Source organism: Cibotium barometz, chromosome 26, assembly GCF_041138505.1.
Source record: "Cibotium barometz isolate CiBa-2024 chromosome 26, ASM4113850v1, whole genome shotgun sequence".
NCBI lineage: Eukaryota > Viridiplantae > Streptophyta > Polypodiopsida > Cyatheales > Cibotiaceae > Cibotium > Cibotium barometz.
In genome coordinates, this window is record NC_141071.1 from 36,136,101 (window position 1) to 36,155,154 (window position 19,054).

Below are 19,054 nucleotides of genomic sequence, written 5' to 3' on the forward strand. Positions count from 1 at the left end.
TGAGTCTTGGTGATGAGGTGGTACTTTTTTGGGGTTTCAAGTTTTGCTTGTGTGTGTGTGCGTGGAATTTTCCTATAAGGGAGGGGGTGTTTCAAAATTTTAGGGGAAGAATTTTAAAGAATCTAAGGGGAAGAATAATTAAAAGGGCCTAAGGAAGGTAGTTTTTAGAGGGAGACTGAGTGTGCGTGCATGTATGTATGGGTGCACATGCGGGTGAGTGTACGTGCATGTATGTATGGGTGCACATGCAGGTGAGTGTGGGTGTGTGTATGTGTATGTGTTGTGTACTCGTAGGTCCATGTATGTTTTTAATTTTTGGTCATTTTTGGTTTTTCAAGTTTTTTATCATTCTTGAGTATATATATATATAAATTATAGGAAGTGCTATGTTACATATGTATAACGAGGTTTTAACGTTTTGGCTTACCGTATGGCCTCACTGAGTGAAGGTGGAGAGTCACTTACCCATTCACAAACGAAAGCCTTGATGTCACTAAACTGGATTTGCTATGTGCTTGATTGAGCTTTGTCTTTCAAGTTCCAGCTGGCAAGTCGGTGTTGTGACATGGCGCATATAGCTGTTTGTGGGATCGTGTGGTAATCTTTTTGAGCCTTGGGGTTACTTGACAGTGCCACCACACAGAAGTGTGAGCACAACACTCTTTGGAGTTTGGCACCATGGGTGGCTCTTCTTTGATGGGAACAGGGATGGGTAAGGTCACTGCATATGGGCAAAGGTATTGCCTCTTGTTGCTAGGCATTCATAGACTCCTCCAATAAATCTGAAGGTCACCAGTATTAGCAATAAGTCAAGGTGGAACCCATTGCTCTCTATCCTTGCGTAAGCTTTCAAGTTGGCGTTCAGAGGCATGGCTTTTGGTTTTCCACCACATCTTTGGTCTAGAGTTTGATGTTGTGGTTGCAGAAGCTTCTGGTGCTTTCGGAACCCAAATGTAGGGGTCCCCTTTGTAAAAGCCTTGTGCTTCATAGCTTCGTTGGGACTCAACAAAATGTCTGCCCATTGTTGAGCTTGAGCTAGTGTTCAAGATCATCACCTGACTCTCTTTGATTAGGGTGCAGTTTGAGAGATTTTTGGGACCCAAACGTAAGGGTTTTCGTTGTAGAAGCCTTAAGCTTCTAACGTCTTTACCAGGATCCACAATGGGGCTCAGGGTTTGGGTAAAACTCTATTACACAGAGCTCTCGCTTGTTTTGCAAGTAAGCTTCTGACTAAATGGTGACTGCCAGCATTTGCATGGGCATCGTACTTTCCTTGGGTAGCTTGGGTTCTCTTGGGTAGCCACTCCTTCTCGGTGACCTCCTCAAAGGATTGAGGTTTGGGGGGTGGTCTTCATCTTTGTTGTTGGTGATGTTTTGGATCTCCATAATGATTTTAGGGAGATAAGATAAGTGTCGAGTGTTAGGGGTTACCTAAGAGTGAAAACTTGTAAATGGAGGGAAATGTTTGGGATGTTGATAGGTGTGGTGTGCCCTCATCTCGCCAAGGGTACAATAACCATTCCATGGGGAAGCTTGAGTGTTGTGCGGTCCTTTTCTGCCAGTGGTGGTGGCTATAATCTATCCCCTCCCAAGAATGATGCTCTCTTTCAATATACCTGTGGGGGTCATATAAGACTTTTAAGATGTAGGTTTGGTTCTAATATAAAATTCAGCTTCAAAACAACATACGAAAAATGGATTGGGAATTATTTACCATGGTTGTTATTGGCGGATGGGTTAAAGGATGGTGGCCTAATAAGGTCCATGTCTCCCAAGATAATACATTGTGGACTAGACCTAGTGTCAACAACTAAGGAAAGCCATGTAGCTAGGTGGTCTTTTTAGAGGAACTCTAGCTCAAGGGGCAAGCAGATTCCACTACTTGTTTTGTTTCAAATGCATCGAGAGCATGAACATGGATATGATTTCGGCATCACATCCAACCATACAAACCTTATCCCAAGCTTCTGTGAAAGAGTGTCCCTAGTCATCAAAACATGAATCCAATCCTTAGAGTCGATAGGCTCTAAGAGGGGCTCATATTCTTGGTCCTAATCTTCACCATCCCACATCTTGTTATAAGCTCTATAGATATCATTTGATGTGGGTCCGGATGGTTGCGTCAGACTCATTAGCAAGAATTCCTTGACCCATGAGATGAGTCATATTTTCAAGGATTGATTAACATGTGATTGGTTTCCCAATTGTGAACTAGCCTTGCATCTCTTATATAAGGCCTTTCAAGGTGACCCTCTTCTTTGAAAATCCATCACACGAATGTGTGGTGAAAGCTTAGCTTGAAGGTCTTCTTATGGTTGCATCCTAAAGGATGACCAAATGTTTAATTGTGTCTCCGTTTTGGCAAGTTTGACCATGAGGTTTGTGCCTACGAGTAATGAGCTTCCCCAAGCCTCCCACAACAAGCCTTGGTGGTTATGTTGATACTAGCACCACCATCCAAGATTGTGGAGACCACCATGCCTTTATAAATGACATGTAATATGACATTCATTTCATCACTTTTGAAGTAGTTTCCCAGCTTGTTCTTGGGCTCTTTTGGTTGTCCTTTTGTCTTGGGTGTGTGGAGACAGCTCAATGTGGCACGACTCATCCTCCTCCTCTTGACGTTTAGGAATATAGGCTCTTAAGTTCTCAGTCATCTAGCTGGATAAGTCTGAAACTCACAAGGAACGTCTTAGGTTGTTGCCTTTTCGAGCTTGAAAAGCTTGACGAAACATGCCTCTTAGCGGTATATAGCATGATTGTCGAGATTAGATAAAATAACCACTAAAGCTATAGATGAGAAGATGAGCAAGAGTGATATTAATGTCAAATACTACAATAGGATCTGGAAATGAGTCTGGTCTCAATGGGGAGCTTAATAGGAAGCTCTTTTAATTTTGCTCTCTCAAAAGAATTTCCTTGTAAAAGAGAACTTAGAAGGACCCGGACGTCCGAGCATAAGAAGGCTGTGAGGCTTGCTCTATCCTTCGTACAATATTTACTCATTTAGCTTGTACTCACTCAGTGGTGGGCTTGGACCTGCCAATATGTAGGGGATGTGCACTCATCCTTCCCTTCGAGGCAGTGGCTCTGTTGTGGTTGAATTGAAGTCGCTACATATCATATCGAAGAAAATATTATGGTGACTATGATGACCCATGGAAGGCCAACAATCACCCTCCAATGTGTCCTCTTTCATTGCACCTGAAAATGCAGAATCTAGTTGGATAATGTAGAGGCTCTGTAATTGGCTCTTTTTGTGGTTTCTTAAGAATGGTCATGGATTTGCCTACGGCCTTTGGCACGCTTCGAGATTCCCTTACTATTTCTCTATAATTGACTCTGGAATAGGGTTGGGATATGCTTAGGTGGGGTCAGTGGTTCGTACTCGACCAATTGCTCAAGTACTGGCTCTAGCTCCTCCTGCATCTTCCTTATCGGGCATGCTTCATTTGCTCCTTCTCCAACATGAGGTTGAGGTACTCTTTGAGTTTATTAGAAGGTTTATATAGTCAATGGGTTTCTTCTCTCTGGGAAGAGCTAGTTTGAGCGAGAGATCACCCCTTATCTCCATGAGGAAGGTAGCATCGAAGCTATCGTCCAAACCACTTGCAAATGGTCACAAGGTAGTTACCCTTGATAATTGAATCATTCATTGTTGCATTTCCGTGTGCTCTTTGACATTTCTTCTTTTGGACCTCTGGTTTTGGTCCTTTAGCCTTTTCACGGACTACTGTAACCTTTGGTGCTTACACCACCTCAGGCTCTTTGGCTGTTGGCTTCGAGGTTGAAGCCTAAGCTTTCAACTTCTTAGCTACCTTGGATATTTCCTTGGAAAATTCCCACAACATGGTTTGGAGCCTTGTGATTGCATTAAGGGGGACTATATGAATAAGTCCACCTTGAACACTTAACAAGTTATGGCTCGTCGAAGTGGCTCTCCAGCCCTATTGGGGCAATTATCACTCTGTTGGGACAATCCTTGAAAGTTTGTTTGAATCCACACTTATAACATGTCCCTCCGTATGGAATAACATTAGGATTTGGGATTGAAATCAGGAATGAAGTTGGGACACTTGGTGTGACAACTCTATGAGGATACTTGGCAACACGCTATGGGCCCTTGCAATGAAAACATTAGAGAGGTGGCATGGTGACATGTTATTAAAGTCTCTTAACTTTGAGTAAGGAGGCCTAGTCAATGGGGGTCGCTCTCGATATCCATGTTGACATGTTATTAAAGTCTCTTGCCCTTTGTTGCACCATAACTTTAAGTAAAGAGGCCTAGTCAATCGGGGATCACTCTCGATATCCATATGAATTGTATTAGTCTTCTTTGAGAACCATGCTCTTGTTAGCACCACTAGATGCCTTATGATCCACATAGGTGTGATCAACCCTTCTTAGCTCATCATGAGCATGCAAGGCATCATTATGCATAGGAGGGGAGTTCACAACCGCATGTGAACTGGAGACAATTAAATCCTCTCACCATAGTGTCCATCATAGATTGCATCATTTGTATCATAGTCCTGACTTATGGAGCCAATGGTATTGCATGCATATCTTTGTTCAAAGTTGCTTGGCCATGCTCTTGTGCATCCTCATGGCTCCCTTCTTATGCATCATCAATAGCTTGTTCTTCTTGTGTCATTTAATTGAGTTGAGCCTTAGAAGGTAGTCCTCAATTGCCCTTTGTCAATTTTTAGAAAATCATCGTTGAAGTTTAAAATTTGTTGATTAACCAAGTTAACCTCATCCAAATTTAGTCTACTTTAGCTCGTTGAAGATAGTACTTGACAGTTATGTGGTCAAATCAAATTCAATCAACCCCCTATACCTCTCAGTTTTTACTTTTTTTAAAAGAAAAGTCAACTATATAGAGTTGACCACCCAAATGACCTCCAAATAGAGTGCAATTTGGCTTGATAGAAAGCTTAGAGAAATTACTCTTAAGCTATGCTATCACCCAAACACAAAGCAAGTTGTTTTTGATTGAATCACCATTCCATGTATAATGAACTTTTGTATTTTGAGAGCACAACCAATATCAGAATCAAGTATGTGATGGCTTGAAATGTAGCTCTTAGATAGCTCTATCAAGCATGAAACAACCCTTAGGGTTTTGGACTAAATTAGGGTTTGGTATTTTGGCTACTTCTATGAGTGACCAAAACTGTCAAAATTGCTTAATCTATTCAACCAAAGCATCCATCACTCCGTAGCATGTATGCATTTGCTCCATTTGACCATATATACATCAATCCTTGCCCAAACCTTATGGAAAAAGCTTATGCATATGAAAAGGCTCATGCAAATGCTCTCCAAACATAGCACACCAATGCAAGGTGTAAAAAATGATCAAGAGAATGCATAGATAAATCTAAATCAATGCAAAAGCTTGCCAAGAACGCTTGCATTAGTCCAAATCTGGATACCTCAATATGTATGGGAAGAGGAAAGCTATGATAATGGCCCCAATTTCTAAGAAAGATCCATGGAACCCTTAAACTTTAGGCAAGAAGAAGAGAATACTTTAATCTCATGTGTATGAACATAATTGCATAAAAAAGAGCATGAAGAATAGAAAATGCTTGCAATCTTTCAAAAAGCACATGGCAGAACCTTGATTTTTCATGGAAACCCTAACTCTTAAGATAATGACTCCAACTTGCAAGAAAATGTGAATAAGCATCATATGCATTATTGCTAGTAATGAAATGTTACTTCACCTAAACATTGTATGCATCAAAAACCCCTTTATCAACGTTTAGCGCATCCCTAATCTCAACCTCCAAGAAAACATGTGCTTCTTGCTTGAGTTCTTGGGCACCTTACGCAATAAAATAAGCTTATAAGAGCAAGTAGTCTTTGGCAATGGTGATTAGGGTTTGAGAGAAACTTTATCAACAGCCAACAACCATCGTGATGTAGTTGTGAAGTAACAAATCAATGCAGTCATCAATTAGCGTTTCCCAAAGCTTCAAAGCTTGCCCTAGCCATTCCTGATGCTTCCTTAAGCTTTGGTGGTGATCAATGGCTGCTCCAAGACCTCCGTTTTTAAAAGACGTGAACAAGGGAAGAAGAGGGAAGAGGGGGAAGAGGGGGAAGGGGAGACATGAGTAGGTCCACACTTCCAAGATTTGTCCACAACTATTCAAAATTTAGCCAAGACCATGTACGATTGCACAAAATGGCTCAAAATTGGTGCAATGACCCTCCAAATGTGCCCAAACCTTGTCCAAATGACATGGCCACTAATCTAAGCATGATTAGGAGAAGATCTAGGAAAGGAAATGGATCACACAAAGATCCGATATCCATGCAAGAGGAGATGCACTCATTGAATGGAGTACCACACAAAGTTGAAAAATGCAAGCACAGCACAATCTGCAGACTTGCAAAAAAAAAATATAGTAAATGCCAGAAATAGCAGGTCAAGGATCAGAGAATGTTAAAGAAGCATATAAACTCTGCACTTAACATTCAGAAAAGTTTCCACCAGAACAAAAATTAAGTACCAAGGGTAATCCTCAGGCTGAGCTCCGGAACCAATACAAAAATCAGAATCTAAGTGTTATGATTTCCATTTAGTCTTCCTCTTCGGCCTCATTTTCTGCAATGTTGAAATATCTCAACTCATAGACATTCCGGTCCTTGTTGGATGCAATCACACGCAGCCAGTCCCTGACATTGTGTTTCTTCAGGTATTTCTTGGTCAAGTACTTCAGGTACCTGCAAAATTTAAACATGGCCTTACTTAGGGGCATCCAACTCAGGCCAGTCTAAGCAATTCTTAAAAGTGGCTTCACAAAAAGGCAACCCAGTCAAGGCTTGGCCATGTGAAGAGTGCACCATCTGGTCCTTGTCATATGTCCCAACAAAAGTTGTGGACATGCATTTGTCTGAAGCCCAGTTTAAGCAGAAAAGCTTGTAAATCGCAAAAATCCAAACAACCAACTATAGAAGTCTGGGTTAACCTTTACTAAAATCTGGGTGAACCTTTCACATGAACACAGAGTGTGACACACCAAACTCATGATGAAGCCATAATCTTATATGATTAGTATAGAAGAAGACCTACAGAATAGAAACAGGGAGGAGGCCTTAAGAATCAGTCTGCAGAAGCAGGAAACTCTAAGATGCGACATAGACATGAATACTGAAGCATTCCACAAAAACCCTTTTGACCTGAGGCAATAATTATTTGCTGGCTATGGCAATAAACATACATAATGCGCAGGCAAATCTAAACTGTGGTGCAATCAGAAAACCACAAGCAGGACACTGTCATGCGCACATAACAAGAAGGAACCTCTTAAGAACCAAGTAAGCGAACAAAGAAACTGCAGATAAATAGAGAAGCAGTGCATAAATAGGTAGCAATTAACTCTGATCCATAAGAGCTCAAATTCTAACAATCCTATCACACAGAACATAAAGTAAAACCCTAAACACACCAGGGTTAAGGGCTGATACAGTGAAATCCTAAACACACAGCGTAAGGTATGCAACCCTATAGAACCCTAAACACACAGCAAATAGAGAACCAAAACGAACCCTAAACACACAATACATGAAGGCTTAAACACTATAACCCTAAACCCACGAAATGAGAAGAGAAACCTTAAAACACACAGCATAAGGGCTGAAACCCTGAGCACACAGAGTAAGACAAACTCTACATTTGTACGCCTGAAACCCTAAAATCTACGGATCAATAAGAAAATGTGTAAGAATGCAGAGATAGAGCGTCAGATCAAACCTCTTAGAGAAGGCGCTCTCGGATGTAACGCTGATCTTGTTCTTCTCGCGAGCGATGGAGACGGCCTCCCCGAGCACGCCCGCCTTGCCCCCAACCTTGATGCGGTCCTGCAAAAACTTCTCGAAGGAAGCGACGTCCATGATCTTGTCCTCCACGGGCTTCCCGCAGTCGATGGTGAACGTAGACTTCTTCTTGCTTTTGGGCCCTGTCGCCTTCTTCACTCCTGCTGCTGCTGCGGGCGCCATTGCCACAAAAACACCTGTCTGATCTGCTGCCTCCTGCTCTGAAGCTTCAAGTTGCAAGAGAAGAGGTTCGTTTTCAGAAAAACCCTATATCTATAAGACCCTTGCTCAATGCTTATTTAATAATTTCAATTTGTATTTTCGTTTAATGAAGATGAGAATTATCTATTACATATTAACCATGGACAAGGAGAGTAGAGAAAAAAAGAAATCTTGGATTTCTAAAAAATAAGAGGAAAAAATCCTTTCGATTGACCCTTTGTATTTCAGCGCATTTCGCTTCTTAATGTCTTTTACATATCGCAGCAACTCGTGGGTTAAGTAATAGTATCTATTTTGCTCAATTCTTATTTTGTAATTTCATTTCGTATTTTCATTCGATTTAAGAAATGGCTCCTTTTGCAACCTAAATTCTTAGCTTTTGGAAGCATGATGTCAATCAAACCAATTTGAATGGGAAAAGAAAAATCCAAGGAAAAACCTGATGGTTTTAAATTAGCTATAGTTAGAACATGAAGAAAATAGAGAGAGAGAGAGTCTTCTTGTTGTGTAAGACATGGAACTCCAAAGAGGGAGAGAGAGAGAGAGAGTGTGTGTGTGTGTGTAGAGCGAGCGAGCGAGCGAGCGAGAGAGAGAGAGAGAGAGAGAGAGAGAGAGAGAGAGAGAGATTTATAGGAAAATCTCCTCTTTATTTATTGAGAAAGACGTATTAAAAGTGTCATTTATTGCATTTTTTTCGAGCTCCCATTACGTGAGAGTATTTTGGAATTCTCAAGTAAACCCATGGCCTTCTTTTAGGACTCTAGCTGATCGCTTTCGGTTAGCATAAAATTGTGCTCTATCCTGTACACTCTTTAATGCTCTCTCTTGCAAAAAACTACGGTGTCTCTTTATGCTCTCTCTTGCAAAAAACTACAGCATCTCTTGTTGTTATTTTTCGAGAAGTCAACTATAGCACAAACTCAGATTTTCTTTAAGCCAATCATCCACACGAGGCTTGTTTGCCACTTCGTAGGTTAACATGGTTTGGCTAAGCAACATACAATCCACTAATCCTTTCCACTTGATAGGATACTCAATCATTGTACGGTTGCAAAGTACCTTCGCTCGTGTTCCCAACACTCTCTAACCTCCTCATTCATAGGAGTTAATTCTCATGCACCTAGATCATTGGTCCACATAAGCTTTCAAGTTAGAAACATGGAACACATCATGTATTCTTATGGTGGATGGAAGTAGTAGAAACATGGAACACATGTATTCTCATGGTGGATGGAAGTAATAGTTAATATGTAACTTCACCCACTCTTCTCACCAATTGGTAAGGACCATAGTATCGCTGGGCAAGCTTAGTGTTTGTGTTACCCTTAAGAGACCCATATCCTTAAACTCCAATGGTATCCTATGAGCATCCGCCGTATATTGCTTCATGCATACTTGAGTATCCTTCATACTCTCCTTTTTATGTTGGAGTAGTGCTTGCATCTTTTCAACCTCCTCTTTTGCATTTGGATTCACCATCTCTTGTTTGAATGAAACCATAGGTACATTCACTTTGTAACCATACATGGCCTCAAATGGTGACATCCCATTACTCACATGATGAGTACTATTATATACAAATTCAGCCATATGTAGCCATTCATCCCAAACATGTTGTGTATCATGATAATAGTGCCACAAGTATGTCTCAAGCCACTTGTTAACTCTCTCTGTTTAGCCATCCATCTTGAGGTGATAGGCCGTTCTAAGAGTTAACAAGGTGCCCATACTCTCAAAGAGAGACCTCCAAAATGTACCCATAAATTTCACATCTTGGTCACTCACAATTTGTTGAGACATACCATGCAATTTGAATGTATATTCCATAAATTGCTGGCAATCATCGATCTTTTATATGTGACCTTTGTGGGTATGAAATGGGCTACCTTTTGTCAACCTATCCACCACTACATAAATGATGTCCCAACCCTTCCTCGTGCCAGGGAGCCCCGTAATGAAATCCATGGCAATGTGTGTCCATTTTCCATCCAGAATGGGAAATAGTTTTAAAAATCATCCATGCTTGTGAGTTGTCTCCTTATTGAGTTGTCTCCTTATTGAGTTGTCAAGGTATACATTTTGACACATAGGCATGTACATCCTTCTACATGCCATTCAAATGAAAACTTTTCCTTAACGTATCATAGGTCTTCAAGAGTCCCAAATGCCCTGCCATTGGAGAAGAATGCATCTCCTCAAGTATTTTCAGCTTGTAGGTCAAATTAGGAACAAGATACATCTTATCCTTATAGTGACGAAGATCATTTTGTATTAAAAAATGAGGCAATTCTTCATGTGACCCATGTTCTAGTTTTTCCAACACATGGGCAACATTCTCATCATTCACATATTCCTTTTATATGCTCATAATCATCAGCCACCACATTATCTTTACCTTTAGTGTATGTGATCTCAAAGTCATAATTTTGTAAAGTTGCCAACCACTTCTTTTTCTTGGGTGAGAGAGTGGTTTGAGACATGAAGTACTCTAAGACTTTATGACCACTCCTCACATAGAATCGACTACCACAGAGATAGTGATGCCATTTCTTGATTGCATGTAAAATGGCAATCATCTCTTGATCATACACATGCATAGTTGCTTCCTTATCATGCAACTTGCAACTTTCATATAATCAATGACCCATGACCCCAACTTCTCTACCACACATATCTGCTGGTATGGTAAAAGGTTTCGAGAAATGAGCTCTTCAAAGCTCTTTGTTGTTGGCAAATGGCATCCCAAAAGAAAGCCTCTTTCTTTAGCTTATGTGAGAGGTGCAGCCAGTTGAGCATACTTCTCAACAATGACTTTCCTATAGAAAGAAGATAAGCCTAAGAACCCTTTCAATTGAGCAATATTTCATGGTTTTGGCCACTTTCTTACACACCACCTTCTTAGGGTACTCACAATATGCCCAAGGTATTTCACCTCTCCAGTCATGAAAGTGCATTTGCTTTCCTTGCATACAAGTGATTGGCTCTTCATACATTCAAAACTTCTTTCACATGTTATACAAGTGATCATTCACATTCTTATTAAGAGACTAAGGTTATGTAAAAGGGGACGAGAAAGGTGTGTGTGTGAATGGACTTATGGTCCACTAGCTCACCTATTTAAAGGTGGAGCTAGAAGGCATTGTATTGAGCAAGAAGCCTAGTTGTATTTTGAGCAACTTAATAAGCAAGATATTTTCTTGTATTTTGTGAGTCTCTCTCCTCCCCATCTTTGATCTAGCATGAGCACTACGAAATTATAACATGGTATCTAGAGCTTTGGTTGCTTTGGTTGCTTAGGTCATTTTTGTGGTGTAGAATAGGTAAACTCTATTATTTTTTTCTTTGTGGAGCTGAACCTCCTGCCAGTGGAGCAGCTCTAGCAACTCGTGGAGGCAAGAACTCGTGGAGCTTTCAACTAAGAACTTGAAGAGGACGTCCGAGTGCTCAAGATCGTACAGCTCATCAGACGAGTGATCCCTTCTTTGCCGGCGACATTATCGTCTGAGCAGGTCGGTGCAGTTTTCTGGCTGCCGTCGATGTCGTACACGTATTTGATGTCTGCAAGTGATTATAGGCTATGAGAGCTTAGGGATTTTTAAGCCCATAGTCTCAACTACCTATAGCCCGAATCTTAGCCCTAATGGCGGCCTGACGCATTCGCTACAGTAGAAAAACCAGGCTACTCTCCTTGAAAGCCATTGAAGCTTCCATTAAAGCTTCAAAATCAAGCTTCTTTTTGCTCTAATCAAGGTGACAGTGGAGGGGGAGAGCTATCTATTACTTGGGCATTCTCACCTCGAGCAAACATTGCTAAATAAGCAATAGGGAACTACAACTACAAAGGGCAGTACACAGTCATCTCGCAGGGCACAAAGTAGAGCTATCATTGTAAAACATTAAGGATTTTCTATGCCTGCATGATGAGGAAATAGGAGAAGATATAGAGGATAGCATGTTGATAGAAATTCTACTTGAGAGTAGTAAGAAGGCCTCACACCAAGGTATCAATTTCAATAAGAAAATCAAGGAGAGGCCTCTTTCTATTGATTCATCATTGCTCTAGGATATTGCTCAAAAAGGAGATTACAAACATCTCAATCAAGGTCCTAAAGAAGGTGATGCAGTTGAAGCTCAGGCATAGGGTTAACTTTGCTAGGATGTTATTTGAAAACAAGGAGATATATAAGAGAAATATCCAAGAAAATGGGCAGAGTGCCTACAGATATACAGGGAGCTAGATCTTGGTGCTTCTCAACATGATTAATGGATTTTTATGTGCGTCTTACCTAGAAGGAAAGATATCTAGGAGAGGGAAGAGATTATCTGAAGAAAAGCTAGCAAAACAAGAGATGTGAAGAGATCCAAAAAGGAACAAGACCCTCTCCTCTTACCTCTAATCACTTAAGTGCTCTTGTGAGGGCTTGTTGCAGCTCCTATTTTGAGTTTGAAGTGGTGGGCATATACCATGAGGTATTCATGAGCCTCATTCTCATCAAGCTCCATCAACAACATCTTCAAGTACACAAAGCTTTTCAAAGTGTGCTTATAAGCACTAATAGTGCTGATTAACACTATGAGGCTTCTAATCTAGCAAAGGGGAGTCATTCCAAAGTGTTTCTAAATACTAAGAGTGTTCTTAAACACTAATGGTGAATCTAATCATCAATGCAAGTGTCATTAAACGCTAAAAATGTGCTCTTAAGTACTAATCATGTTTTTAAACACTAATGGTGATCTTAATCACCAAACAAAGTGTTCTTTGACACTAATGAAGCTAATCTCCATCAAAATTAGTGGTTGGGCACAAACCCTAAATGCTAAACCATAAGCTTCACCATCTTAATCTCCTTTTTTATGCAACATCCTTGGCTTGGTTAAGGGTTGTTGCACTCTCATAAGCCTCTCTCTTTCTACTTAAGCCAAAACATCACAAATTTCTAGTTTTTTCTTCTTCATAAATCAGCCCATTACCCTTTAGTAATCTCCTTCAATACCCAATGTCAAAGGACAACACCCAAATTAAGAAATTCTTAGGAGAGGGCTTCCACACTTGGCAAGTCCTTGCCAAGTACAAGATGATGTCCAAAGGTTTTTGGCCATTCATCTCCGGCACTAAGGTTATTGATCGAACTAAGGCTGAAGATATTGAAGATGATGAGAGGGCACAAGCCATCATCATGCTTCATCTTGATGAGGCTCTCATTCACCATGTGGACTAGCTTCCGACTATAAAGGAGAAATGGGATGAGCTTGATAAGCTCTATGGATCTCGTGGTAAGACTTCCGACTGCAAAGGAGAAATGGGATGAGCTTGATAAGCTCTATGGAGCTCGTGGTAAGAATTCCAAGATCTCACTTAAAATTAAGTTTTTCAGCTTGGAACTCAAAGAGGGAGACGGCATTGGAGCCTTCATCTCTCTCTTGAAGGGCCTTACGGCTCAACTTGCATTAGTGAATGCGAGAATGGATGAAGATGATGCAGCTGTTTTGCTAAAAGCAGTCAAGAAAGTGTACCCAACCTTAGTCACCACCCTGAAGAACATACCTAATCCCACCCTTGAAGGAGTCATTCAATCTTATCTTGATGAAGAAAAGAGGCCAAAGGGAGAAGCTGAATCTTCAATTGCAACAACTTCATCGAATATCGAACAAACTTTGTCACATCAAGTGATCAAAGTAAGATGTGTCCATTGCAAAAAGGTGGATCATTTGGCAAATAATTGTTGGATCAAATATCCCAACAAAATGAAATGTAACAAGTGTAAACAAACGGGACATATGACTTCTAAATGTCCTAACAAAGAGTTAGAGGCTAACTTTGTATCAACCTCTAACTCCACTGAGAAATTGTTTTAAATCTCAATGTAACCACACCTATATTCCTAACCTTGTACGCCCAACGTTATAAAGGCAACCTATGTCCAATACCACCTATTCCAATTTTCTTTCATAGTTGGTATTGAGGGGGGGTATTAAGAGACTAAGGTTATGTAAAAAGGGAGGAGAAAGGTGTGTGTGTGAATGGACTTATGGTCCACTAGCTCCACCTATTTAAAGGTGGAGCTAGAAGGCATTGTATTGAGCAAGAAGCCTAGTTGTATTTTGAGCAACTTATTAAGCAAGATATTTTCTTGTATTTTGTGATTCTCTCTCCTCCACATCTTTGATCTAGCATGAGTACCACGAAATTATAACAATTCTTGCTATACACCAAGATATCATTGAAGAATACAAGCACCAACTTGAACAAGTATGGTTGTAGCACCAACTTGAACAAGTATGGTTGTAGCACCTTATTGATCAACACTTGGAAAATAGCAAGTGCATTACCACGACATGAAAAGAATAACCAAGAAATGAAAAATCAGTCTTATACTCATCACCATCTTTCATTATGATTTAATATTACCCCAATCTGAAATCTATCTTGGTGAATACACTTTCATGAAGTGAGTCATCAATCTTAGGTATTTGATACATATTCTTGACCATGATTTTGTTGAGATCCTGATAGTTAATACACATGCAAAATGTTCCATCTTTCTTCTTCACCAACAAAACGAGTCAAGCAAATGGTGATTGACTCGGCTCAACCCATCCCATATCCATGAGCACTTGGACTTGTCTTGCCACTCCATCTCTTTCAACTTTGGGTAGGTGATATGGAGGCTTATTCACTATTTTTGCATTAGGTTCAAGCTCCACACCATGATCCACATCTCTTCTTGGTGGCAAGCATTTAGGCATTAGGTTCAAGCTCCACACCATGATCCACATCTCTTCTTGGTGGCAAGCATTTAGGCATGTCAAATGCATCCCTATAGTCCTCAAGAAGCTTCTTCATACCCTCATGAGTAATTGTTTTTCCTTCATTTTCTCCATCAACACAAAGTTGTAATGTATACACATAGCCATCTTTCTTGAGCTCCCGATTGAGTTTAAGTGGAATTAATCAAAGTATATATACCATTCGCCCTTCTATGCTTCCTTTGAGACACTTACTTCTATGACGAATATCATCCCTCATAATCAATCCCCCTCTAAAGTGACTCAGCCTCTCCACCTGGATCTCCTCTAGGAGACTGCAGAAGGCCTGCCAGTCTCCAAAACTACGAGCTGGGCCTGCCACTAAAGGTCCCCAGGCTAGACGAGGCTGAGAACCCAGCATATGACCCTGCTCCGTGCGAACCACTGGTCATGAAGCCTCTTGCTCTTGAGACCGATCATAAATTGATTAATGAGCAAATGTCATCTAGTCTATTGTAGGGGCTTGAGGTTATATATCTATGTGAAAATAGTCCTGCATTGTTTCACCATCCCCTTTCTTGAGGTTATAGATATGTGTGATAGGGCTCCATCTGGCTCCACTCAATGAGAATCCCACAATCAATATGTGTCTCAAGACCTCATAACCGACCTATCAAGTGGTTTAAGGGATCCAAACCATTTGGCTTGCTTTGTCTTTAAAGCAAATTCCGAATGAAGAGATCTTGGTGGGATCATCAATCCATCCCATGGCCTTGAAAATTCGATTAAATTTTTGTAGATACTGCATGAGATCTCTAATTCCAACAAATTTGGTCATCATCATCGAGACGTGGATTAGCTTTGTTTTGGCCAACTCTAAACCTCTAGGTATTATGTTTATGGCAAAATGTTTATGGCGACTCCCCTTCCCATTTCAAACACCATCCTAAGCATGTCTTCTTTATATTCACATGGTGGTGGAACCTAAGGGAGTGGTTGCAAAAAATCCTATGTTTCATGATTTGGTATTGCTTGTCCCATGAGGTTGGGCTATGTGGTTTCCAATGGCACTTATCCTATATTGTTGACATGGCTTTGAGACTACCTGCTTACTGAGGCTAACACATTATGTAAATTCCCTTGTGGATCCCTTTGGTTTGAGGTAGTCCTAGATATCCCAAAGCTTCTCACTAGTAAAGGAGTTTTTTCTTCTTAACATAGGAGCAATCTATTGAGTGCCGGTTGTTTGTTGGGTTGTTTGGCTGAGGACCATGGGTTGGTTTGAGGAAGTGCAGTTTAATGCACTATAGTTGACTATATTGTCATTTTCAATAGTTAGTCTAGATCAAGTTTGCATAAAGGGTTTCACTCTGGTGAAATGGATCCTTAGTGCTTCGTGAAGTAGGTCTAAAACTGATTTCAGATATGTCTACTTTGCTCAAGCTACAAAAAATGTTTTTTTATAAAACACACAAAAAGGTATTTGTCTTTCTGATTTTTGAGTGTTTTTTATTTCTTTGAACCCTTTTTTTTGTTTGGTGGGCTCACATCTCTAGGTTCACACCTCTAGACTTACCTGTCTAGGATCACGTCTACAAGTTCATGTGTCCATGCTCGAGTCTTCAAGTTCACGTCTATAGGCTCTCATGTTTTTATATGAACTAGGCTCAAATACTTTTATTTTATGAAATGTGCCTATGTGGTGCATTGAATTTTATGTACAAGGCCTACGATAGGGTTAGTGTGCAATTATTGGTGGGCAATAATGTCCCAGTAATTACAAATGACAAGTAACTTCCTTAGAAATTGTAGCTAGTAGAGATTTTATGACAAGAAAACCCTTAAAGGACATGAGTAGGTATGTCCTTAAGGCAATAATACTTGGTTGTACAATATTTGGTATACCTACCTCTAGACTTATGTCTGGTTACTCATATCTCTAGACAAACAAGCCACGTATCTAAACTCAGTAATAATACTTAGTTGGTACAATGTTAAGTGTACCTACCTCTAGATTCATGTTTGGTTACTCATGTCTTTAGACAAATGGGCCATGTATCTAGACTTGGCTCACATCTCCAGGCTCACATATATTGACTCATGTCTTTTTTCAAGGTATTGTGGGCTTATGTCTCCCAACCGGAGAGCTTGTTTGGCTTGGATTTTGGAGCTTTTTGAGGTATTTTGGACTTGATGGGGTGCTTAAGGGTCCTAATCCTAGTTGATAGTTTTATGTAAGTAATTAAGTGTTTTTTTTTGTTTTTTATTGGTTTTGCATGCTTCTAAGCTACCAATTCAAATAATGCATAAAAAAATATAAAATGCATAATTAAAAAGTAACTACCCTACTCTAATCCACACCCATTGGAGCTTAATATTTATGTTTTTGGAGTGCATTATACTCCTAATCATAATTGCTAAGCTATTCCTTGGCTCAATACAACAAGATCAAAGCATTATGGGCTCCAAAATCACGAAAATCACAAAGAAACCAAGGTTTTCCCCCTTCTAAGAGATGAAACTAGAATGCCCTAATGCAAATAAAGTTCAAATATAAATAAAAAACAACAACACAACACATCTAATTACTCTAAAATTATATGTTTTTCAGAGTGTGATCTACTAAATCAACACCAAGTAATATTGGATCCAATAGCTTGGAATGGACGAATGGATGGAGCTAAGCCCTAGGCTAGTCCTCGGCATTAGCACCAAATATGTTCAAGTCAAGAGCTTAACTTAGCCTTCTTGAAGCACGTGTGTCGTTGGGTCTTGCCTTCGAGCCACAAATGGAAACTTCTCTATGTAATTGTGCTAGCTCTTTCTTTGTGTCCTCACTTCATTATCAAGTGACTTTAAAGAAGCTATAACCACGTTTTACAAGTACATGGTGGAAGCATGGACATCAAGTAGCACAACACATTATATAGTAAGATCTCCAATTTTGTATGGTCCCATGTTGTTCAGTGATTCTTATTGAAAATAACCAATATGCATATGTTGTTGTCATTTTAATTCTAGTACATTTTGGAGTCTTATGGTCCCTACTTTGTAAATCAGGGAACCTTAGCTATCCGGTCTACCGAAGGCATGGAGCACTCACATTGGCAAAGTAGGGAATGAAGAGGAAGCTAATGCAAGAAAACCTACAACCAAACCTATCTAGCATGCACACATCATGCAAGAAAGATTCAATGGTGTACAAGCAAGCAAGAAGAGGGAATACGAGGGCTTCCTTATTGTAAAAAATAACTTTTATACAAGTAACTAGTTTTCACACTAGGCCGGCCAAACTTAAAAATGGAACGGTCTTCTCTATTACTAGTCTTAGCAAGTATTTACAAGTAACTAGTTTTCACACTAGGCCGGCCAAACTTAAAAATGGAACGGTCTTCTCTATTACTAGTCTTAGCAAGTATTTACATGAAGTCCTTAGGCTTTCCCTATTTAACATTAAGCACAAGATAAGTTTGCTTTATTCGTCTTACTACAAAAGATAAGTGCCCATTCAAGCGAGTAAGATGGCAAAATGCCTTATGATAGGTTGGGCAGGTGGAACTATGTTAACCTACGCAGTGCTTAACAAATGTAATTCATACAAAAAGATCCTATTGATAGTCAAAGAAGAACAAGTGTGATTGTGGCTTGGTCTTCCTATTTAAAGGCATTACAACTTGTAGTTGTAAAGCAACTATAATACTAATGGTTTCTTTGGGAATTTGAACTCGAGACCTCCCCTCCTCCCTAAGTTGATTTTAGACTCATCTAGCAAAACAATATGTATATTTTTTAATTTAAAAGTGTTGTACAAGATATTCAAACTAACAACACTATCCAACATTGCAAATCCTTTCGAAGAGAATTCTTCTCGGGTTTTCTCTTACAATTAAGTTATCCATGCCATTAGGTATACACACATAACAAGAAAAAACAAAGGTACAATCAAAATTTTTGAAATATGCAACTAAAGATTTCTTACAAGAGTAAGCTTTTTGAAGTGTCACGCCCTTCACTGCCTTTGTCTAACTCCTATTAAGGATATACATTGTAGTGTGTTAAAACTATGTTAGCTTAAAAGGTATTCATCATTGCTTAAAAGGTAAAAACTCTAGATGAGGGATGTCATACACTTGTAAGGGCACACAACATAGATCTCAACTCAATGATCTCAATCTATCAAAGGAGGCTTCCAAACCCATATTTTTGGTTGTATCATAAGTCATGGCCCTAGTTGTAGGGTCACCCACCCCATGAC

General features: G+C 39.9%; 1 protein-coding gene across 1 annotated transcript; it reads right to left on the reverse strand.

Moving 5' to 3' along the window:
* Positions 1-6,455: 6,455 nt before the first annotated feature.
* On the reverse strand, positions 6,456-8,231 carry LOC147623910 (large ribosomal subunit protein eL22y-like). The gene is made up of 2 exons (XM_086820532.1): positions 7,769-8,231; positions 6,456-6,738 (listed from the first exon to the last, which is right to left on the reverse strand). The coding sequence occupies exons 1-2, from the start codon at positions 8,011-8,013 to the stop codon at positions 6,594-6,596; spliced, it is 390 nt and encodes a 129-aa protein (XP_086676658.1). The 5' UTR covers positions 8,014-8,231; the 3' UTR covers positions 6,456-6,593.
* Between the last annotated feature and the right edge of the window lie 10,823 nt (positions 8,232-19,054).

Coding starts and splice junctions, on each gene's coding strand:
- LOC147623910 (XM_086820532.1), bottom strand. CDS start 8,013: ATGGCGCCCGCAGCAGCAGCAGGAGTGAAGAAGGCGACAGGGCCCAAA. Junction 6,739..7,768: donor GAGAGCGCCTTCTCTAAGAG/GTTTGATCTGAC, acceptor TAAATTTTGCAG/GTACCTGAAGTACTTGACCA.